The following is a 23800-nucleotide window of genomic DNA, read 5'->3' as shown; positions in this document are numbered from 1 at the left end:
ATCAAATTTCATATATCCTACCATCAAGTAAAAATTTAAATATTAAAATCTAGCACAAAGACATAGACTAAACATAATATAATATCGGGTCTAGTAACGGTTAAATAAAGTAGAGATACAAAGACATACACTAAACATAATATCGGGTCTAGTAACGGTTAAATAAAGTAAGATCTAATCAATATTTAACATCCAAACATTTGTTTTTAAAAAAAAGCTTTCTCATCCACGTATATATATTTGCACGAGATTTTTTCAACTTATAGACATGACGTAGAAAATCAAATTAGAACATTGATTTATTTCTTAACTTGGTCATACGCCATCTGTGGGAATCGAACCCACGACCACATGGTTAAAAGCCATGCGCTCTACCAGCTGAGCTAAGATGGCTCATTGAAAGAGAGTCGAGATAACCATAAGAGAGAATGCACTTAATTGAATACTTCCCCATTGTAATTTCTAAGCAGTTTTCACAACAAAACAGCAACCTTTATAACCAACATGAGCATGTAACGACCCTATATGTCTCACCATGTAACGACCCTAGATTTCGACTTACTTAGAGTCGGTACCGTCATCATAACGTAATCATTTTGTGCAGAAATAAGCGTTTAAACTTTATCATAAAACATAAACTTCATCTTAAAACACTGTCATGGACTTACCTGTTTCGAAAACAACTTTAAAACATTAAAATTAAAATTTAAAACATCATATCCTATCCTAACCTAAGTTTAAGGAGACAAGTGCAACAACTCTATGCATGTTTCATGGTTTTGAATTAACTCTATGCATGTTTCATGGTTTTGAATTGTGATGTCATCGTCAGTACAGGGAGTCTTCCCTTTACCTGAAAAAATGAGAGTAGCACATGACTTGAGTATTTCAAGAAATACTCAGTAAGCGACCCCCCTATCAGGGTTAAATACAATCACATACAATTTCATGAGTGGGACCTATCATAACATTCTATTTTCCTTTGGTGGCTATCCTAAATGGGCAATTGGATGTGTACTTAATTTTCCTACACATGATCCACACGTGCTAGACTTCTTTTTGGTCGGGCAAGCATTTTCGGGTAGCTGTTGATGTCGGCACAACGTGCTAGACTTCTTTTTAGTCGGGCAAGCATTTTCGGGTAGCTGTTGATGTCGGCACAACGTGCTAGACTTCTTTTTGGTCGGGCAAGCATTTTCGGGTAGCTGTTGATGTCGGCACATTTTTTCATAACGTTTTCATACTTTCAGATGTAACAATTCACATCATGTACATATCATATCATATACCATAACATATCCCGAGCATGCCTTCAACATACCATAACATATTATAAACATATCAATTCATAACAATTTGCATATACTGACATATGACACATGCAAGCCACGGAGACCAGACACTAATACTTAAGCACGTGTTACTCTCATTTTTTTTCAGAAAGACACCCGTGTATAGATGAATGCTTCGGCACTTAATAGTCATATCATACCGATAGTACCAACTTTATGATAGTAGAGAGTCATTTTATAGTACTTAATAGCATTATTTATTTGATTGTAAGATGTTCGCCGTCTGTGGGAATCGAACCCACGACCACATGGTTAAAAGCCATGCGCTCTACCAACTGAGCTAAGACGGCTGGTTTAAGGAGGGTGAAGATAACCATTAATGTTGCAGAGAATGCACAATGTGAAATTTGATGTTTCGATATATGTACCGTGATTTAATTAAGTAGTATTTGATGTCTCGAGATATGTACCGTGATTTAATTAAGTAGTATTTGTTTTAAAACAAAAGGGTTGAGGACGACGGGTGAGGCTTGTCTATGGCACCTGCTCGAGAGTCCTCTCCTGACCTCGACCAGCTCCTTATTACCTGAAAAAAAAAAAATGGAGCATAAGGAATGAGTACAAGACTCAGTAAGTAGCCTACTTGTAGGCTCTTAATCGTGTCCTTGATATGTTAGGGTACCACACTCTTTCTTTTCTTGTTATTGTTTTTGTCATAAGTACTTTGACCCTCTAGTTTTTGTTCTTGACTTGGGATTCTTATCATGATCTATCTTGAGGACCTTGATCCTTGGATTATGAAACCTTGGTTATCCTCTAAGGGCTTTAGTACTATGGTTCTTGGTTCTTGGTTTTTATCCTTATAACTTGGATCTTGACCCATGTTCTAGTCCTTGATCTTTCTCTTGTTCTTGGTACTTTCTAGAGTCTTGTTCTGTTCTTGATTCTTTCTCTAAAACACTCAAGTTAGAATTTACGGTATCAGACATGAACTTGACAATCTGTGTCCAAGCTTCATGTGTTCCAAGCGACATAGTCTTAACCTACGTCCAAGGCTTTGTGCGTTCAAAGTGATGTATTCTAAACCCGCATCTTAGGGTTTGCCCTTCGATACAGTCCGAAAACCTATGCTCAAGGCTTCATGTGTTCTAAGCGGCATAGTCTGATAACCTACATCTTAGGCTTCTTACGTTCCAAGTGATGTAGTCAAATCCTGCATCTAGAGCTTGCCCAACGATACAGCCTGAATACAATGCCCAATGCTTCATGCGTTTCAAGCAGCATAGTCTGAATACCTAAGCTCAAGTCTTCATGCGTTCCAAGCAGTATAGTCTAAGTCATAAGCATGTTGGACCGTGGGAGCTCTTAGGAGGTTCTTGATTCATGGCTAAGGTAACTTACTCTCTTCTTGTTTCATCGTGGCCCTAGATTACTCCCCATGATAAACCATAAAGGTCACATGCTCGGTGCATACATGAACATGGCATCCTGCAAATCTTTGGGTACCCATAACGTGGTACAGAGCATCTCATCTAGGTGAGGGAAACATAACAAACATGACATCCTGCAAAGGAAACATGGTGCAGGACATCTCACCTGGAAGAGGAAAACTTGTGCCTCTAAAAGCACGTGGTGGGAGGTGATGGGTCACTTTGGACATGACTAGAATATTACCTAGCATTCTTGAATTTATGTGTTTGAGGACCTTGGTCCCTTGTTCTTGAGTGGTACCTAGTATTCTTCTTATTTGGGTAGTTGTAGAGCTTGTATGTAATTGTTCTTGGTTCCAATCTTGTGAATTTCTAGGATTCTAAATTCCTTGGAGCATAAGCGGTAACATGCATTCATAATTATATGAACCCATCATAAAATCTAGCACGAGTTATTCTAGAAAGTCATAGATTCCTAATGATCTAATCAACTTGATCTCTTGAAATTATCCTTATGTTCTTTAGAATAGGTCTTATAGAAAATAGTAGGTCATTTGGAGCACGTCTAGACTTTCAAATATCATAAGTAGTTCACTTTCAAATATCATAAGTAGTTCTAGGGGCATTTTGGTCATTTTACTCCTAATTCTTGGTTTTGCTACTTAACGTATTTTAATGGCTTTCAAACTTCACAACATCGGGCATATATGGCTTTCAAACTTCACAACATCAAATATCATATCATAAGTAGTTCTAGGGGCATTTTGGTCATTTTACTCCTAATTCTTGGTTTTGCTACAGAGTTTCATAGCATTTGATTATCTTAGGGGTATTATGGTCATAATACACCGTTCCGTTGCAGTTCCGTCTGAATTCTTTTAGCTTGATTATCGTCAGGTCATAAGTAGTTCTAGGGGCATTATGGTCATTCTACACCATTCCGTTGAGTTTCATAGCATTTGATTATCTCTTAGGGGGCCATTCTTTGAGCTTAATTATCGTCAGACTCACCCGACCCGAAATACTAAATTATACTAAATTTTGTTGTAGCTCATCATCCTCGAATTGGATTTATAGTACATTCGCCGTCTGTGGGAATCAAACCCACGACCACATGGTTAAAAGCTATGCGCTCTACCAGCTGAGTTAAGACGGCTACTTAAAGGAGAGTGATGATAAACAGTTACCGTACTGGCATACGGGATTCCACAATCACAGTCTGCCGTCTTGTCTCTAGTCGAAGCTAGCTCTACTAATTATCCTCTGGTTTATCCTAAAGGGGATTAATCAAGTATGCCTGGCTGGAATTGGCACAACGGAGCTAGTCCTCCCGTGTAGTTAAGAGTTCCCAATCTATGAGCGATAGACCTCGTGGTTTGACCCTGGGACTTGGACCATAGGAAGCCTTCCATCCCTTGTAGAGAATGCACTTAATTGAATACTTCCCCAATGAGATTTCTAAGCACTTTTAACAAAAACAATCGTGTTTATAACGGTTGGGAAATGGATGGATTCGTTGAGTTCTATTGAACGTGGAGTAATTGAGAACACCCCCTCCTATCATTACCCTCATTATCAAACAGATTATTGTTGCTCCAACTGTCACTTGTATAGAGCACTTCTTCTTAACTACTGTCTCCCATTTGCATAGTCATAGCTTTTTTACGAGCTAGCAAATGTTCAAACTTTACAAGTGATGGTTGAGCAGGTCATCCTTTTACAACAATAACAAAACTTCTATATTCGGGTTGCAATCTATGGTGATGATCCTCTTCATTCGAGTTTCTTCAATGACGGACTCAGAATCTAGTCCAATAATCTTTCAACAAATCGACATGACCTTATAGAAGTACTAAGCAATTGTCATATCTCATTGTGAGATTGATAACAATTCATTATCCGTAAGTTGTAGCCTCGTATCGTTCTTCTTTTAAAAAAATATCACAAAATTGTCTCATGCATCTTTCAGTAACTTGTCATCCTGAATGTGCTCCAACATCTTTTCTTCGATTGTGGTCTTCAAGGCAAACATTGTTTTGCTCGCTTTGATTCTCCATTGCACAAGGCGTCATTAGAATCTTTGGCAACGTAATTTCACTTCTGTCAACGACCTCCCAAAGATCTTGTCCTTGTGAATGAGAAATCATGCATGTTGCCCACGTGTTGAAATTGTTGCTATTGAGTTTCTTGATTCGTCCAACAACTTTGAGATTACCCATCGTGTTGACAATACCTAATAATACCAAACAACATTTTCGACACAGAACTTACAAAGTCATGGATTACTCACGATAAGAAGAAACTCACTCGCTAGCAATTTTAAAGATGCGTTTATGATGTGGGAGATGAGACACAACTACAACCACAGAGGATACTAACAATTTCAAAAGATTAGACAGTCTATACCCATCTTGCTCTAATACTAGATTGTTGAAGACAACACTTTCGTGGGAAACACTCACATTTTTTATTAATACTAGATATCTGTATTCCTAAAAAAACCGAGATAAAAGACTTATACAATTATTGAATTTTACCTTATTGGACTAGTGAAGATCTTTAACACATGTTGTTTTACTGATGTGTGCTCAAGATCGGCTATGGGATGAAGGTATAAGTAATTTCGTTAATTTCTAATATAGTTAAATATCCACGGGGCGGGGTGGAGACAGGAAACTACCCCATTCCTATCCCCGCCCCCTTTTCATTTCCCGTCTACAGGTGGTGTTTATTTAACGAGAAAAAAATCTCTTCTCATTCCCTCCCCCATTTGGGGCAAGTCCCCATGGGAACGACTGAAGGGAATGAACTCTTTATCCACATAGCGGAAGCATTGGGAACAGCTCTTCATCTACGTAGCGGAAGCATTGGGAACCGTTTTGATTTTGTTAAAAATTAAATAAAGCGACTTTGTAGAAACCCTAGCTTGCAAGAACTTTACCTTGTAGAAACCCTAGCTTACAAGACTGCTTGAATTATTCCAACCATGCAAAAGTTCTTTCACGTCCCACAAGATTCCTTGCTATGACTTGAACATATCTAATATATGTTCAAATAAAAACAATATTTAATTGTGATCAAATACAATAAATTTATTTTTCTTTTAATATATCTAATATATTAAATATTAATTTAAATTCTTCACATTAATATATTTTTCTCTATTTATATTTAACATATTTAAATATTAAAAATAACTCTTCAAATTAAATATATTTTCTCTATTTATTTAATATATCTAATATATTAAATATTAATTTGAACATTTCAAATTTTCTTTTAAATAAATTGAACCTTGGGTTAGTATGAGCTAGTAAAAAACTTTATGGACCTAAACATTATAAACTCAAATAATATAAAATTAATTAATTAGTGTTACTATTATGAACTAGCAAGGAATTTTATGGACCTACAGATTATAAACTAGAATAATATAAAATTAATTAATTAATTAATTTTCATTCATTAACCATAGGTCACTCCACCATAGACTTAGAGTTGCACTCTTATGCACTATATGACAAGTTATGTTCATTGATATAATCATTATAAACAAGCCGATCCTTCACGAGTTATTCATAATTACAGCTGGGTTAAAAGTCTGTTTTACCCCTGCAATTACATCTTTCACTAAGTATATCGGATGAACAATCATAAACAAAGTCGGTCAATGAGAGGGTGGGGCCCATTATTGAAGTTCAATCACTACTTAAGAGAGCAAATCGTCTGCTCCCCTTATATGGGAAGGAGTGAATTCTATCCCATTATATTATGTTTCCAACTCCCTATTTGGTCAAGTTCCCAAAATGGTAGGCATATTGAATCGGCTAAAAGAGTCATTCTCACCCATGTAAATTAAAGGACAAACCCACAAGTAGAAGTTTATAACTCACTCAAGATTAAGATTGAGTCGCATATGATCATCATGTGAAATATTTCTCTTCTCAATTTACGGATTTATAAGGAGTGATTAAATATTTCTTGGTCCAGTCTTATACAAACTCATTGTATATGATACCCACACTTACATGTCTCCACATAAATAATTTGGATCAAATCATTTGTCACGATTACAAAGTGGGGCGTATCAATAGTGTTACCAGGATAAGGCACTCAACCTTATCCATATACTATAAACTTTTTAGGTTATTACTTGAACACGATCATTTTGTATGTGAACCAGATATTGTTCAAGATTACATTAATAACCTTGAATTTTCTTATCATGGATAATAATTAAATTACAAATAAAATAATAAAAATTATTGTTATGAACTAAATAATTAATTACGAGTCTTGGGCATAAATCCCAACGTCAACGCCAATGGAATAAATAAACATGCAAACTATAACATATTTCATCAATCAAAATCAAGGGAGTTTGGTGGTTGATTACTCGTAACACACCGCGCGTAATCTACTCACATAAAATAGTTTTCAGCAATCACTCATTTGGTTCCCGATACACACAACATGTAACCCTTACCATATTTATAAATTTCAGCAATCACCCATGTGATCAATGGTTACCCAATACACATACCGTGTAACCCTTACCACATTTATTTCATTAAAAAATCATAACATGCATAAATGCAGTCCTAAAACAATTATTTTCATGATCAATATGCATAACAAAATACAACAACATCCCTGTAACAATCCATACGAGGGTGGAGAGATTTGAGAGTCCCACATCTTCATTGTTCAGCGGCAGTGAGTGTCGCCGTTTCTCCTTCCACTGTTGATTGGCCCACTCACTGAATTTGGGTTCCCAATTTTGCCTACTTCCCTTTCGACTCTCAACCAATTCTATGCATATTCCCACGCAAACCCCACACCAACACCCCCCGCCAGGGCTCCATGTTCCACGACCCAAATCTTCATAAGGAATTTCATTTTCCTTCGTTCGGCCACTCGGAGTTTGTGGCATCTATTGGAGTCCAAGGTGATGGTTTTTCTTGCCTTTTCCAATCTATTTCTGCTTGTTCTTTGCCTGCAATCTGTTTGCGATAATTCCCGTGTGGAATTTGTTCTTGCTTTTGAAGGTTTTGATCTTTGTTCTTTCTAGCAGGTTGATTTGGACCACTGGGTTGAATTTTAGAAACATTTTTGTTGTGTTGTGTTGTGTTGTGTTGTGTTGTGTTGCTGCTGCTGTTTGTTTGATTTAATCGGCTGAACTGCGTTATTCGCCGATGAGTGGCGCCGCGAAGAGGTCCCATGAGGATGGGGGTCACTCCTCATCTTCCAAATATCCACACGATGATTCCAGTCCCTATCGCAAGCTTTCTTCGTCACTTCCAATCCAGTATCGTCCTTCGTTTGAGATGGGTCAAGACGCCCCAATGTCGAAGATACCCCGCACGGAATCCCGTGAGGGAGATAGGAGATCCCCCCTGCACTCGATTTTTCGAATGCCTTCGTCCTCTAATGATCCTCATGTAGATCACTCTGTTGCTTCGGAAAGCAGGCCAGAGCTGCGGGACTCCAAGGACGGTGGGGACAATAGATTTGAGAATCGAGATTCAAGAGTGGAGGCTCGAGAGCTGTTTGGTGATGAAAGGAGGGATTCTCAAGCTGTGAAGTTGGAGAAGGAAATGAGATACGAAGGCAGATTGGATGATATCAAGGAAATGAAATATGATAGAGATGGTTATCACGATTACAAGGGTGAATTGAAGTCAGAAAAAGAGATGTATGGATCAGCAACCAATCACTTAAACTGGAAAGAATCAAAAGATTACCATAGAGGGAAAAGATATCCTGAAGCTTCTGTTGGAAGCTTGGAACCCTGGCATGTTTCACGCACCAGTTCACAGAGTGCAGCCGAGGCTGTAAAAGAAGCCCTAACTACTGAGGAGAAAGACTATGTTGAAACAAGGGAGGCTGTTGGAGAGAATAAAATAGATTCAAAAGGGGAGGATAAATTTAAAGAGAAGGACAGGAAAAGGAAAGATACAAAGCAGAGGGATTGGGGAGATAAAGATAAGGAAAGAAATGATCATAGGAGCAGTACTCAAGCAACGAACAGCAATGTTGAGCCCAAAGACTTGTCAAAGGAAGAGAGAGATTCGGAAAGGTGGGAGAGGGACCGGAAAGATACCTCGAAAGACAAGGAAAGGCCTCGTGAAAGGGAAAAAGACCATGTGAAGAGAGAATCATGGAATGGGATGGATAAGGAGACTGCACACCTTGAAAAGGAGTCAGGTGAAGTGTCTGCGAGAATGTTAGAGCAGGACAACCCAATTTCAGAGCAAAAAAAGCAAAAGGATTTTGATAGCTGGAAAAATGCTGATAGAGAGGGTAGAGACAGGAAGAAAGAAAGAGATACAGACATTGAGGGAGATCGACCAGAAAAGCGTAGTAGATGTCATGAAAAAGAGTCAGATGAGGGATGTGTAGATGTTGAAGGGACTTTAGACAGAGAGAGAGAAGTTTATAGTTATGGTGTTCAGCATCGGAGAAGGATGCAACGTTCAAGGGGAAGCCCTCAAGTGGCAAATAGAGAACCTCGCTTCAGGTCTCGTGCTCAAGATAATGAAGGGTACACCATATGATTTTCTTTGCAGTTTTCATTTTCCCTTGCTACCTAAATTATTGTTTTCAAATAGCGTTCATTGTTGGTGGTTCTCCCCCCCCCCTGGTACCATGTGTTTCTAGGTGTTGCTTTTTCAGAGTGAATTAAGGGATTTTATTTCATCCGATCATTTCATTATGTATGTATTGTTGGGCAATTCAGTTGCATTTCCTGATTTATGTTCACTTTATGGACTTGGACTGGTATCTCCCTGTGAGGTAATTCAATGGACTATGCATGATGAGGGAGAGTCATTCCGTTTGAACTCACATTTGCTATGCCTATATGATGGGAAGTTTGAACTCGATAAAAAAGACATCTAATCTATCAAATGGATACATGAATCTGATTAAGTTATATCCTATTTATTTATGCTGATATGATGAGTTTAATTGCCTGCTGGTATGTGATTTCGTGTGATAAAATGTTCACACGTCTCAACTACTTGGTTTGTTTGATAACAAATTGAGGGGAAACTCTTCCTATCCAATTAAAAAGAGGCGGGGAGGATTTGTTAACCAAAAGGTTCTAGGTAGGAAATTTTTTGTCTTCTCTTCTCTTTGGCATTATTTCTGATGTGTTGACCTGAATGCTGGTGAAAGGGGATGAGTTTGAACTCTGGGGAGTTCTAGAGTTGGAAGAGATAAAGTTTACGGTACTCATTTTCATTTTGAAGATGATACCATTATTATTTTATTTTTTTGGCTGTAGGCCCTAGATATTACATAAAAGATGAGCGAAATAACAGCCTAAGGATGGAGGCTGAGGTAGAGGAAACTCCCTCCCAAAAGCTACTTGACTAGCTTCGAGTCTGATAATCATGAGGGCCTGTAGTTACAAAAGAATTTAGATCGTGAAGAGGCTCACCAAGAAGCCATATTTTTATGAAATTACAAAAAAGTCAAATAAAGAGTCTTATCTTGAAAAGATCTATTATTTCATTAGAGCCATAAGTGACACAAAAGAGATCTAGGAGTATAACTTCCCAAGGCCCGGTGAATGTTGGAATAAGATTATCTGTATTCTCATAAGTGCTTCAGGTCCCCATGGGAATAGTCTTTCATTGTAGTTAGCTATCAACAACAAATGAGAATTATTTTTTAAATAAGAAACTAAGTTTTCATCAGGAAATATGAAAGAATGCACAAAGGCATACAACTTTATTCTCCCTGGTACCGCATCATATTGACTCAGAAAAATGCTTTGAGACTTTTTTTTCTATCCATAACTTTATTCACAGTAATATATCTTTTTCAATTGAAGAATGGTTGTGTCACGTAATGATCCTCCTCCTGTCTCTTGCAGATTACAAGGTATGCTGTCTTGTTACTCTGTTCTCCTTGGTGTAAAATTCTTCTCAACTGTGACTGCTGCGATCATGCGACCGTTGCTGGATTATTCTAGTTTTCACTCTCTCCAAAGGCTTTGAAGCTACTTTTTTTTATTATTATTTATTTATTTTTTTTTTTTATCATGCTTTATCAATCTGTTTTGACATAGAAGTATCTTTTTAACTTGGATTTATTACTCTTGCATTTTCAATTTAGGGCAGTTCTTAACAGCTCTTTAGGGAACAAAAAGACAAGGAAGAACAGTTTGGGAATAAGGATTTTTATTTTAAAAACACATTTCTTTGATGTCTGATATTTGTAGAAGGGAGAAAATTTAGAGTTAATGCTAGGAGAGTAGTTACAGAAATGTTCATTAAATAGCTCTGTTGTATTGAGCAATAATAACCCCAGCTTTCATTTTAATGATAGATCCACAAAGTAAACTAATCACCCTTATTGGTCTGGGTTTTATTTATTTATCTACTTATTTTATTGCTCTGGTCTATTCCTTTCTTCATTATTTCTTTCTTTTATAAGTTGTTTTTTCACTAAAATAATATTGTTTCATGCATTATTATATTATTTTTTGTAAATACAATTATGCTCTATAATTGTTTCTATTTGTAACTTCAATTAAAGATAAGTTTGTTCTTCATATATATATGCATGTATGTATGTATCTATTAGTTTCCCATACGTGTTTTTTTACAGCATGTGCTTCAACTTTAAAGAAGAATTGTACCTCGGTGCATTTTATGAGTTATAAAAAAACAGATTCATGGCGTTAGTTATCTTTTAAGGGGAACAACCAGCTTAATGAAACCCATCTTGTCTTGATGATGCTATGTGTATGTATTGCTGATGCTTGATACTTTAAGATAAGCATGTCTTATCTACTAAATCTTAGCGCCTGTATTACATGCAAAATGTCTTTTCAGGAAAACCGGAAGTCTCATCTGTGGTTTATAAAGTTGGTGAGTGCATGCAAGAACTAATAAAGTTGTGGAAGGAACATGAATCGTCACAGATAGAGAAAAATGGTGAAAGCTCACAGAATATGCCCACTCTAGAAATTCGAATACCAGCTGAACACGTTATTGCTACAAATAGGCAGGTAAAAAGCATATTTCTTCATTATTTTATCATAAAAGCATTTAAAAGCACTACCGATCTATGCAAAAAAAGAAAATAGTTCTATAATCATAATCTTCTTTCAAACCATAGGAAATAATTTTGTAGTAACAAAACCTTATAATGATTATTAGCAGATAGAAAGCTCTTTCTTGTAGCCCTTTGGGCGGTGTCCCTCTACCTGTCCCCAAGGATCCCCCCACGAATATATCTATTTCCAATAAAAAGAATAATCTTTCTGCCCGCTAGGTTGAAAAGAATGAAGGATATTCTTTAATTTTAAAATAAAATTAAAAAAAGAGACTAATGCTCAAAACGTAGCCCATGTATCATTTTCCCCTCATCACTTTTTTTTTTTCCTTCCAACTCTCTCCATCTTTCATTTTTCCCCTACTCATAGCACCTCAACCCTTTCAATAACGCAGTAGTTAGCACCCTGTACATTTGTCTACCTCCAACGTCCATCAGAGCCTTGCTCGACTTCACTCGCTCTCAATCTTGAGTTTGGCCAAAATTGACCCACCACACCAATAAACGATCAGTCAATTTATACAAATCTTAAAAATGGCTGGTTTTCAACCAACCAAAATTATCAGTTTGCTCATTTCTTTTGAAGCCAGTGTTTTGACGTGTTTAGGATTGCATAGGATTGTAACAGTGGTTGTACTCTCCCTTTCGAAATAAAGGAGAAGTGTTGTGGTAAGCTTGCCTTTTTCTATCTTATGCGGTTTGTTTCGAGAGGAACAGTAAGATCTTTAGAGGGTTAGGAGAGGTCTTTGGATGATTTGTGGGTGGGAAGTATAGATGGAAGATTTTGCCTCAAGGTGTCTTACGCAAGGGGACGCTTTTCACCCTTCCTGTCCATCTAGGTGATGGATGTTCTAAGTAGATTTGTTGCTAGGTGTGGAGAAGGGGGTGATTAAGGGGTCAAATGTGGATAAGGAGTTCACTTGTTTAATCTTAAATTTGCTGATGACGCCCTCAGTTTATGTTTGGAGAAAGAGTGCTCCTTTGTGAATCTTAATGGTTTTCTTTTTGTTTTTATTTGAAGTTTCTTGGCCTTAAGTTCAATAGGGGTAAGTGTTCCATCTTTCTTCAACGGTTGCCTTTTTGCTCTTGAGTGTCTCTGATTGGGTGTGAGGTTAATCATCTCTTCTCTTAGTAGCTTGGCCTTTCGTTGGGTGGTAACCCAAGGAGTAAGGTCTTTTGGAACCCGATCTAGGCTAAGATTCAAAACCGTTTGTCTTCTTGGAGGAAAGTTTTTTTTTTCTCTTAAAGAGGAAGATTCACTCATATAAAGGAAGAAGACTCACTCCTATACAATAGGTTTTCAATGGAATTCCAGGTTAGGGGGATTTTGAGAGGGCTATGAGAAATTTTATGTGGGAAGAGGTTCATGAGGGGGTGAGTCCTATCTGGTCAAGTGGGAGGTGGTTGTTAAGGCTGTGGAGCTGGGGGTCTAGGAATTGGGAACTTAACAGCCATCTAGTGAACTGGTTGAAAGTAGCACCCTTATCTTCGGGTGGCCTTGGCACTGGAAATTTTAGGAGGAATGCTGCTCTTCTAGCTAAATGGCGTTGGAGATACACTCAAAAGGAGCCAGCTATGTGGAAAACAACTGTAAGGATCAAGGATGGTCAAACAGACAACAGTTGGCTTCTAGATGATTAAAGAATCTTTGAGTATAAGTCTCTTGATTGGGTGGATCATCTGGAGATTATCAAGATCAAAGCTTTCTGCTGGTGTTTACAGCTCATTATCATATCTTTGCCAGATATTCTCCTAGTGATCTGTTTCAAATGGGGCATTCTTGCAAAGGGTAAAGGGATCCTTTTGAGGATTATCTTTTTGTTGTTTCTTTATTGGGCATCGCTTGCTGAATTTTTCGTTTCCCAAGTATAATCTTTTTAGACTTCATCTTCTTGTATTCTCTTTTTGCTTTTCTATCTCTAATGAAAAGTCCTGTTCTTGTTAAAAAATGGTCTCTTATCAAAAAAAAAAAAAAAAAACAAAAGACAAAAACGGTCAAAGATGTAGAGGCAAATGCAACCTATGGAAAGAAATCAGCAAAACTTGAGACTCCTTTGAGAAAAACAAAAGATTAAGTTTGGAAATGGGAGAGAAATAAGATTTTTGGGAGGATAGGTGCGTCAATTCGAGACCCCTGAGCACCATGTTCCACTCCCTCTGTACAATTGCAAACTCCAGATTTTCTGTCTGTAAGGACTGCTGGTCCAATCTAACAAAGCTTGGAATTTTCATTTTTGGAGAGGTCTTTAAGACAGAATAGGATGAATGATTAACTCTCACTCACTATGACCATTGATGGTATTCACCCGAACCATTCCATGAACTCTATTGCTTGAAATTTAACTCCTCTGGAGCCTTTTTGCTAAATCAGCCACCAAGGCCCTCCATTCAGGCCATCTTTTCTGGACACTTATCTACTAAACAGACTTGGGAAGGCAACAGCTTCAAGAAAGTATAATTTTTTTTGTGGTCCACGACCCATGCCAGCCTAAATGCCATGGACAGAGTGCAAAAGAGAAATCCTAACTTGATTTCATCCTTGAATATATATTTTTTTAATGTATAGCTAGTAGTCATCTACCCATTCACTTATAAAGGATTGAATTTCATCCTCAATCGTTTTGATATTGTGTGGTATATTCCAAAGAATATAGAAGATGGCCTTATTGAATTACTCTACTGCTGGTGGTTCGAAGGAAGATTCAAAGTGATTCGGTCCAACGCAGTCAGTCTTTGGTATATTTGGAAAGAAAGAAATTCTAAACTTTCTCTAATGGGTATGATTCTTTTATCAATTTTTCAGACCACTTACAGTAGTCGGCATCAAAATGGAGTGCCCTTCACAATTCCTTTGTAACCTCACCTCTTTTGTTGATCAACTTAGATGTGAGGCCTTTTGTTTAATTCCTCCATTTTGGCGCAGGGACTCTTCATCCTTTTTGTTGATAATATATATCTTTCATCACTTCTCCTTAAAGAAAAAGTAGCAGGAGAAAAACACCCTTTTTCTTTTTTCTTGTAGTTTATTTATCTAAAGCTGGAACTCCAATTTTGCTTCTTCTTTGTTGATACAAACTGTGATCCTGTATTGTAACCCTAGGTGTGTTGTCTGTTATTTCTTCTTCGCTGGTGTTTTTAATACCATTTGAGGCTGCTTCTATTTCTAAAAAGCAAAGAAAAAAAGTAATACTATTAAGGTCTTAAAGTAATGTGTGCAGGTCAGGGGTGGACAGCTGTGGGGAACAGATGTGTATACATATGATTCAGATCTTGTTGCTGGTATGTAATGTCCCACTGTTTTCTAGTTAATTGAATTGATGTGGATCTATGAGAAATAACACAGGTTGTTATGTTTTGTTTTCTAGTTCTCATGCATACAGGCTACTGTCGACTAACAGCTTCTCCACCTCCACCTGCGATCCAGGAGTTGCGTGCAACCATCAAAGTATTACCTCCGCAAGATTGTAAGCCTGTTTATCTTTATCTTGTTTGATAGATGGCTAAGTTTTATGATGGGGTTACAAAAAATCAAGCCCAATAAAAAAAGGAGTCCACAACTTAGTAGTTGTATATCTTTGAGAAACAAACACTTTCATTGTGTTAACGAAAGGAAAATTCCAAAAGCAATCTTTGACACCTGCACCCTTAGAACTTATAGAAAATCAAGTGGGTTTCATTGCAAAAAGAAGAAAGGAACATCAACCTGAACTAATAAATCTTGCCAAATCAGCAAACTCATTCTGATTTTTTTCGGTTATCACCAAGTTTTTTTATTTTTATTTTCTAAGATAGATTTTTTATTGATGAAATGAAAAACTACATGAGTTCAAACAATCATACGAAGAATAAAAAAGAAATGAGCTACTTAAGGTATCATAGGAAAATGTAAAAGAAGTTTGAGAAGCCTTCTCCTCTCTCCTCCTAACCTTTCCTCTTCCAAAACCCTAATTACCTCACTGTTTAGCCTCAAACTGGGCCATCTTTGGTTGTCACTCCTCGTTGATTTTGTCTATCGCATGTGCGGGCCATTTCCCTCTCGGTTTCATCATCCCTTTGTTTTCTTTTAACCTTAGTCACTCCTCCTCCTTGTCGGTTCTATCTGGCGCCGTTTGTTCATACTCTCTTGTAGACCAACGTTTTGGGTGAGGAAAGAAAAGGAAGTGATGGAAATGAATTTCGAATTAATCTGGGTGTTTTCTGCGAGCCAACAACTCTTGAAAAGACATTCATAATGCTTTAGAGGTTTATTTTCAATCCAAGATTTCTTTTAATCCCTTCATGGAAAATAAAACGACGTTGAAATAGAGTGTTGATTTTTCTGAGTTGTAGTTTGATGATAAGTGGAGGAAAATTGGAAATTTTCAACGAAGAATTAAGAAATGGTCCCAAGAAGAATCCTCTCATCCAAAGCTAATTGAGGGATATGGTGATTGGATTTTTTTGAAGAAATTACGAAACTGTATTGGAAATGTTCTTGTTTTGAAGCAATTGGTCCACATTTTGGAGGTTTAGTCAATATCTCCTCCCAGACTCTTAATTTTATTGATCGCCCAACTTCTAGAATTGAAGTTAGGAAAAATATTTATGGTTCCATTCAGGCTAAGATTAAGGTAACAGATGAATTTGAAAGTCTCTCTCCTCATTTTGGGGATATATCTCCTTTAGATCCTCCAAGCACTGACTATGGGGACTTGTCAATTCTTAATTTTACAAATTCAGTAGATCTAAAGAGAATAAATCAAGTTAGGATGAATAAAGGCGCAACCATCACTTCAAGTTCCCATCATTTCCAAACTTACGCTTCATGTCTCTAAAATGAAAAATAAACTTAGTAAAAAGAAAGACTACTTTGGTATCCCTACTAATGCAGAATTAATTAAACATTTTGGAATAAGTTTATGTTTTGCTCCTCACTTCCTTTCCAAAGTTACACAACCCCCTTCACAACCTACTAACTCTTTTATTCTTTGAGTGATCACTCCCCCAAGTTCAAATGTCACTTTAACCAAAGGTATCGTTAGCTCTTCCACCACTAAGTATCCTATCTCCGCTCCAATTGTTCACAATATTGAACCTAATGAAGCATCTGATGTTAATATGAGCAGTGAAGAATTTGAAGCACATTTAATTGATGTAGAGGTCGATGAGTTTTTTGACAAGGACTCTTTTTTCATAAGCATTCAACAGTGTTCGTTTGTTGATAAAAGGAATTGAATTGAAGTTTCGTACTGAAAAACATCATTAGCAAAATATACTTCAATTCCTCCAAAATTTCATTCCTTATTTGAAGTTCGTGGATTACACATGAAAGAAATCACTCCACACTCACCACAAATTAAGATCTATTTGTGTTTCACTCATTTGTTTTGATTATCGAGCAATGAGAATTAATTATTGATAATCGAGAGGTTTTAGGGGCTTTTTTTTTGGTGTTTCCTTGAAGATCATTTTTTAGGTTCAATTTTTATTCATTTTGGAGTTCCAAGGTTGTTGGTTGTTCTTATGAAGCATATTTTGGAAGATTACAAGTATGTTTAATTTGGTGGTTTGGAGTTGTGCGGTTAAGCGTATTCGAATTGTTTCTCAATTGTCAGATCTCTTTTCTCATTTTAGGAATTTGACTTTGAATATAATGTGCAAAAAGGATTGTTCTCAATTTTCAGATCTCTTCCATCCTCTATTAGTCGTTTTTGTTCAGAGCCTACTGTTCTTGGCCTTTATTTCGGTGTTTTGATTAGTTATTTATTTTAGGCTTTTTGTTGAAAAGGATTTAATATTATTTGGATTGTTGTCTATATTCTCTTTGTAATTCTTCTTAGTTGTTTATTTTCAATGTGGAGATTTGTAACTTTTGAGCATTTTAGTCTCTTTTCATTATTTCAATGAAAATTTTAATTCTGACTTGACTTAAGTCTATAAAAGCACCCCAATTAAATGCCTTTTTTCCATGCTAATGCACCTGCTAAGAGGAATAAATGTACAAAAAGACCTTCTGACGCCTTATGGTCAGTATTTAAAAAGAAAATAATCGGTTTTTTTTTTTCTTCTTTATTAATTGAAGAGAAATAAAATTTATTAACTCTAAATGCAAAAAATTGTGTTAGGGTTTTTTTTTCATATTCCCACTTCAATTATGCTCTCTTCTTTATGTATATTTATATATACATACATATTTATAGTGTGCCCCACAAAAAAGGCAATGTTTTTCTTTGTGCCTTGCGCTTAAGCCCTTGAAGACTATTGCACTTTATTGCACCTTGAACTTTAAACAACACTGGTCTCCAAAAATATTTGTAAATTATGTCAAATTGGTTTAGGCATGGGTTCAAATCCTTGCCTCCATTTGTTGTTGAAGTAAAAAAAAAAATGCAAATTATTTGTAATCATAGGAAGGGAAATTTTTGAAAATATATAGAACTTCACTCTTTAGCTATAGATAGTTTCTAATAGTTTCTCTTAGAAAATTCCAAAATTCTTAATTTTACTTGGTTTGGATTACTCATTTCTTCTTTATGTTGAAAAACATTAATTTTTCTCTCCTTTTTTTCCCCATATCTTTGACCTGCAATGCTCTTCTTTTAAATGCATGATTTCTTGTTTTTTTCCATCAATTTTTATTGTAATTATCTTTATTTGTTGATGTTTCTTCTAATTGTGTGTATTAGGTTACATTTCTACTCTTCGAAATAATGTTCGATCTCGAGCTTGGGGAGCTGCTATTGGTTGTAGCTATTGTGTTGAGAGATGCTGCATTGTGAAGGTAATGAAACTTCAAATTTTTTGGAGATGGGTTCTAAAACTTAAATAGTAGTGTAGGATTTATATATTTATATGTACATACATTAAATCCTACACTAATATTTAAGTTTTAGTATATTTATATATCTTGTGGAAAGAATAAATGGAAAGAGTAGATGGAAACCACTTGCCGTTAGTCAAGGGTAATACTTCCTCAGATGTGAGAAAAATCATGGGTATGTAGTCAAATATCATAGATCCGTGATCCTAACTACGCATATACAAAATCATTATTATTATTATTATTTTTTTATAAAAAACAATTTCATGGATGATTTAAATTTACAAAATGGATGTATAATCCATGGTGTTTACAAGAGACCTCAATTTGTAATTTGGGAAGTATAACTATAGGAAGTAAAATTAGTAGACAGTTTATACCAAAATATAGCTTGATAAATAACATTGTCGAAAAGTTCTTGTATACAAAATCATTATCAGAATCTTCTTGTATACAAAATCATTATCAGAATCTTCTTGTAATAACAGAGTACTTTTTGTTGAGTTTCAATCGATTTTGGCAATATATTCAGGGGATTGTAATGAAGTCGCTACTATGGGCGGATGGTAGGAAGGTCCCATCCAAGTGAGGGCTAGAGAGTGATGACTGGTCCAATGATTATTCTATGTTTTATGTCATTTGGAGTGTCTTTTGGTGGATTCTCTTGATTTCGGGAATCCCCCCCCCCCCCCCCCCCCCCACTTTTTTCAATCTTCATGTGGTTTCTTTTTTTTTTTTTTTTTTTTTTTATAAGAGAATTTTCGTGTGCAATTAGAGGTCATCTTTCCTTACAGAAAAAAAGTGAATATATTGATTTTAGAGCCAATTGCAACATATTGATCCTTGTATTTTGAAGGCTTTTTCCAACTTTGTTATTTTCTTCTCTCTTCAGAAAGGAGGTGGATCCATTGACCTGGAGCCGTGTCTTACACATACATCTGCAGTTGAGCCGACCCTTGCTCCTGTGGCTGTTGAGCGGACAATGACTACTAGAGCTGCAGCTTCTGTAATTACTTGACATAATATTTATCCCCTTTTCTTTTTATGTTAACTTCCTGAGATTTTTTCTTTCTATCTTATAATACAATAATAGAAGTATTTTCCTGTTCATACGGTAAGATTGCTTCCTTTTCGGTATTTAGGAAATGAATACAAATTTGGCTGATGATATTTGATTAATTCAAAGATATAAAGATAATGCCCTGCTTACTGTCTGTTTCATAGTATATACTCACTATTCTCTTAACTCATTTAAAAATTTCAAAACTGAACATATTATTAGGCACTTCAAATGAATAACATATCTACCATTGTTATGATTTTTTATTTTCGCTGTAATCTGTTTTTATTTTAAATGAACTGATGGGGATTTACCATGTTATGCTATATTTTTCAGAATGCATTGCGTCAACAGAGGTTTGTTAGAGAAGTTACAATTCAGTACAACCTTTGCAACGAACCATGGTATACTTCAAACCCTCTCTATTAATACTGCATCTGCAGGTTTTTTGCCAGAACGTTAACTTACTATCATGCTTTGTTTTGTTTTATCTTGTTTTTCTGTTTACCTTGGCTTTTATGCATGTCATACTAGATCTATATATTTTCTGTTTACCTAAGAGTAACCTATATATTTTCTATTATTATTTCGATCTAACACAATACTCCATACGCATAAATTATATTTGTAGTTTGTTGGAATGCATACGCATCCCATAGCGCTGATATATGAGATAGTTTATCCTTCATACAGTTTGATCAATGAATCCTCCGAACTCCTAAACCTTATCCAATTATTATCAATGTTCTTAAAAAGACTTTTCAAGCTTTTTCCTTGCATCAAGTCAAGGCTCAATACTTGATGAGACTTGCACAAGCTCACCACCAGTAAATATTGTCCTATTTGGGCTTTCCCTTTCGGACTTCCTCTCAAGGTTTTTAAAACGTGTCTTCTAGGGAGAGGTTTCCACACTCTTGTAAAGAATGAATGATTTGTTCACCTCCCTGACCGATGTGAGATCGCACAATCCACTCACCTTCAGGGCCCAGTGTCCTCGCTGGCCCTCGTTCCCTTCTCCAATCGATGTGGGACCCTCAATCCACTCTCCTTCGAGGCCCAACGTCCATACTAGCACACCGCCTCATGTCCACCCCCTTTCGGGGCTCGGCTTCCTCACTGACACATCGCCCGGTGTCTGGCTCTGATACCATTTGTAACAGCCCAAGCTCACTGCTAGTAGATATTGTCCTTTTTGGGCTCCCACATCGGTCGGAGAGGAGAACGAATCATTCTTTATAAGGGTGGGGAAACCTCTCTCTAGCAGACACATTTTAAAAACTTTGAGGGGAAGCCCGAAAGGGAAAACCCAAAGAGGACAATATTTGTTAGCAGTGGGCTCGGGTTGTTACAACACTAATATGCAAGCTCATTTACAATGTTATTTTGATGATTTGGAAAGAACGTCTATCACCATGGGGGATCTTAGTGGTCGAGAGAGGCCAGGTCAAGTAGTAGTAAACACTTGGATGTTTTCTAGATGTTGTTTGTAGGATTCAACAAATGTCACAAGTGATTAGTAAATAGCATATATCTATGAGATAGTTTGGATTTCCATGTTTATCCAAAAACAGGAAAGTAGGATACATTAGTGCCTTGCTTTTAAGAATTTTTTTGGCAGTCACTGGCATTGTCATGACATATTTCATATGTCCTTGTACAATACAAAACATAGCCATAATTGAATCTTGCTTAGTGTGATATCCTATGTTTCTTGAACATTACATAACATACCCATATTTGAATTTTCCATTGTGTGCTTTCTTATGTTTCTTGTACACTGCATAACATAAAAAATTCACTTTGTAGTGTTAATTAAATCACAGATGCATATTGCCCCTGGATTTACTCTAGATGGTTGCACAATGTTCGTATTAAATGTTCCATCTACAAAACTCTGCAGGATTAAATACAGTATTAGTATTGTTGCGGATAAAGGTCTAAAGAAACCTCTCTACACATCTGCGCGGTTGAAGAAGGGAGAAGTTTTATATCTAGAAACGCATTCATGCAGGTATGTCAAGTCCCATGGTGTTTTCCTTACCTCTCATAAACAAACTTCAAATAAGTTGATTTCTGAAACACATGATGTGGATATTTCATGAGCTACATTGTGAAAGCCTCATTAAGAAGAAAAAACTTCCTTTAGAATATTTCAGGCATCAATGAAATTTTTTTCATATAAAATAATTTGTCTGAAAGAACTACTTTGTGAAGGTATGAACTCTGCTTTTCCGGGGAGAAAATGGTGAAAGCCATTGCAGCATCTCAGGGGCATGAATCTGAAGCTGAGAAATCTCAGAATCACATTATGCACTGCCCAAACGGTGAAAGAACTGATAGTGATAATACTTTGATCGATGTGTTTCGGTGGTCTCGCTGTAAGAAGCCACTGCCTCAGAAGGTTATGCGTTCTATTGGGATTCCACTGCCTTCTGAACACATGGAGGTACTTTTCTCCAGCTTTCTTTCAATCTTTCAAAGTTAAATTCTATCAGAATGTCTTGCATCTTCATTGATTTATTTACTTCAAAGATTGCTGTGTAGTGGGCTTTCTGGTGCCTATTTGAGTACATTTTTCTGCCTAAAGTTGCCATGACTTCACTTTCACGTTTCCAGTTAGCGGCATGTTATATCTCGTCAAATCCTAGGAGTTAATATGGGGTTGCTATGCCCAGTCTTTTAACTGTAGTCTAATGGCACGCTGTAATAGACCCTTAGAGAGAAAGAGGATGAAACTTCTCTTTCTGTGATGATTTCATTTATTTTTCACGACCTATATTGGTTACATATTAAGGTCATTTCATAGAAGAGATTGGCAAAGATCAATAGTACAGTCATCAGGAGGTGTGCCAGCGAGGACGCTGAGTCCCTAAGAGGGGTAGATTGTGAGATCCCACATCGGTTGGGAAAGGGGAACGAAGCATTCCTTATAAGGGTGTAGAAACCTCTCTCTTGCTAACACGTTTTAAAACTTTGAGGGAAAGCCCAGACGGGAAAGTCTAAAGAATACAATATCAAAGCTAGCTGTTACAAATATATTGACTAAGATAAATAATACACCATGGCTTTGAGCATTTTCATCTTTATGGATAAAATTGAATTGCCAACTTTCCCTGTGGTCGGAGCTTCGAATCTCGACTCCAATATTTACTATAAGCATCTGATTGAATTACTAGACATCTGTCTTGTTTTTAGGTACTTGAGGATAATTTGGACTGGGAAGATGTACGGTGGTCACAGACTGGCGTTTGGATAGCTGGGAAAGAATATGTACTTGCTCGTGTGCATTTCCTATCCATGAATTAGTTGCATTTTTAGCATCGATCTTGTTACTTTTAGATGTATGAGAGTATATATATTTCATAATCATATTTCAGAGTAGTAGGTGGGATGCTATCACAATAGTGCTGATTCTTTTCTAGTTGATATTATTATATTGGAGGTGAAAACTTGATTCTTTGATCTTGCATCTGCTTTTCTGGATATTCCTCAATGTCCCGGCTATTCACGGAACGTGAGAAGCAGATGAATAATCATCCGCTTCCGGAATCATCATATCAATACTCTATCATACTCTTCATCAGTACTAGGAAAATCATTTAGATACACTCGGCACTTGTCTAAGTTTTACTTTAATGATGAGGCTTGAATAAAATAGTAGTGAGTTTAAACAATGGTTTGTTCCAAAAGTAACTTCTTGATTTCATGAATGTGATACAATTATGTTAATCTAATTTGCCTAATTCTTCTCTGCAATAATGGTTGTCTTTCCCGTTCTTGAACTATAACTCTCGTGTTATTTTTACAATTAATCAATTATGCTTCACAATAAGATAACTCATTTTAAATTGACCCTTTGATATCAAACCTAGGCAAGGAGCACCACATGGGTACAGCTAAAAGATTATGGACTAAATTATATGTTCGGTTCCTAAATTTTGAAATTTATATCTATTTAATCCATCAATTTTCAACCATTTGACACAAAGATTATGGACTAAATTATATGTTCTGTTCCTAAATTTTGAAATTTGTATCTATTTAATCCATCAATTTTCAACCATTTGACACAAAGATTATGGACTAAATTATATGTTCGGTTCCTAAATTTTGAAATTTGTATCTATTTAATCCATCAATTTTCAACCAT

At 36.3% G+C, this 23800-nt stretch overlaps 1 protein-coding gene and 3 non-coding genes across 4 annotated transcripts; 1 reads left to right on the top strand and 3 right to left on the bottom strand.

The window, feature by feature from the left end:
* Nucleotides 1-320: 320 nt before the first annotated feature.
* On the bottom strand, nt 321-393 carry TRNAK-UUU (transfer RNA lysine (anticodon UUU)). The gene has a single exon. It is a non-coding gene; the product is annotated as a tRNA-Lys (tRNA).
* A 1176-nt stretch (nt 394-1569) lies between these two features.
* Nucleotides 1570-1642, bottom strand: TRNAK-UUU (transfer RNA lysine (anticodon UUU)). Its single transcript has one exon. It is a non-coding gene; the product is annotated as a tRNA-Lys (tRNA).
* Nucleotides 1643-3805: 2163 nt separating this feature from the next.
* Nucleotides 3806-3878, bottom strand: TRNAK-UUU (transfer RNA lysine (anticodon UUU)). Its single transcript has one exon. It is a non-coding gene; the product is annotated as a tRNA-Lys (tRNA).
* A 3514-nt stretch (nt 3879-7392) lies between these two features.
* On the top strand, nt 7393-23112 carry LOC111777113 (uncharacterized). Its single transcript, XM_087118542.1, has 12 exons — nt 7393-7670; nt 7797-9266; nt 10605-10632; nt 11538-11744; nt 15010-15070; nt 15157-15255; nt 18457-18551; nt 19483-19596; nt 19987-20054; nt 21551-21661; nt 21865-22096; nt 22846-23112. The coding sequence occupies exons 2-12, from the start codon at nt 7918-7920 to the stop codon at nt 22954-22956; spliced, it is 2475 nt and encodes an 824-aa protein (XP_086974668.1). The 5' UTR covers nt 7393-7670; nt 7797-7917; the 3' UTR covers nt 22957-23112.
* Nucleotides 23113-23800: the final 688 nt, after the last annotated feature.

Source organism: Cucurbita pepo, chromosome 16 (genome assembly GCF_057944985.1).
Source record: "Cucurbita pepo subsp. pepo isolate OVF chromosome 16, ASM5794498v1, whole genome shotgun sequence".
Lineage (NCBI taxonomy): Eukaryota > Viridiplantae > Streptophyta > Magnoliopsida > Cucurbitales > Cucurbitaceae > Cucurbita > Cucurbita pepo.
This window is presented reverse-complemented; position numbering and strand designations above follow the sequence as displayed.

Excerpts from the sequence above, each read along its gene's own strand:
- LOC111777113 (XM_087118542.1), top strand. The coding sequence starts at position 7,918 with ATGAGTGGCGCCGCGAAGAGGTCCCATGAGGATGGGGGTCACTCCTCA. Across the intron at positions 9,267-10,604 it reads CGTGCTCAAGATAATGAAGG|ATTACAAGGTATGCTGTCTT; the intron begins GTACACCATATG and ends TGTCTCTTGCAG. Across the intron at positions 18,552-19,482 it reads AGAGATGCTGCATTGTGAAG|AAAGGAGGTGGATCCATTGA; the intron begins GTAATGAAACTT and ends TTCTCTCTTCAG.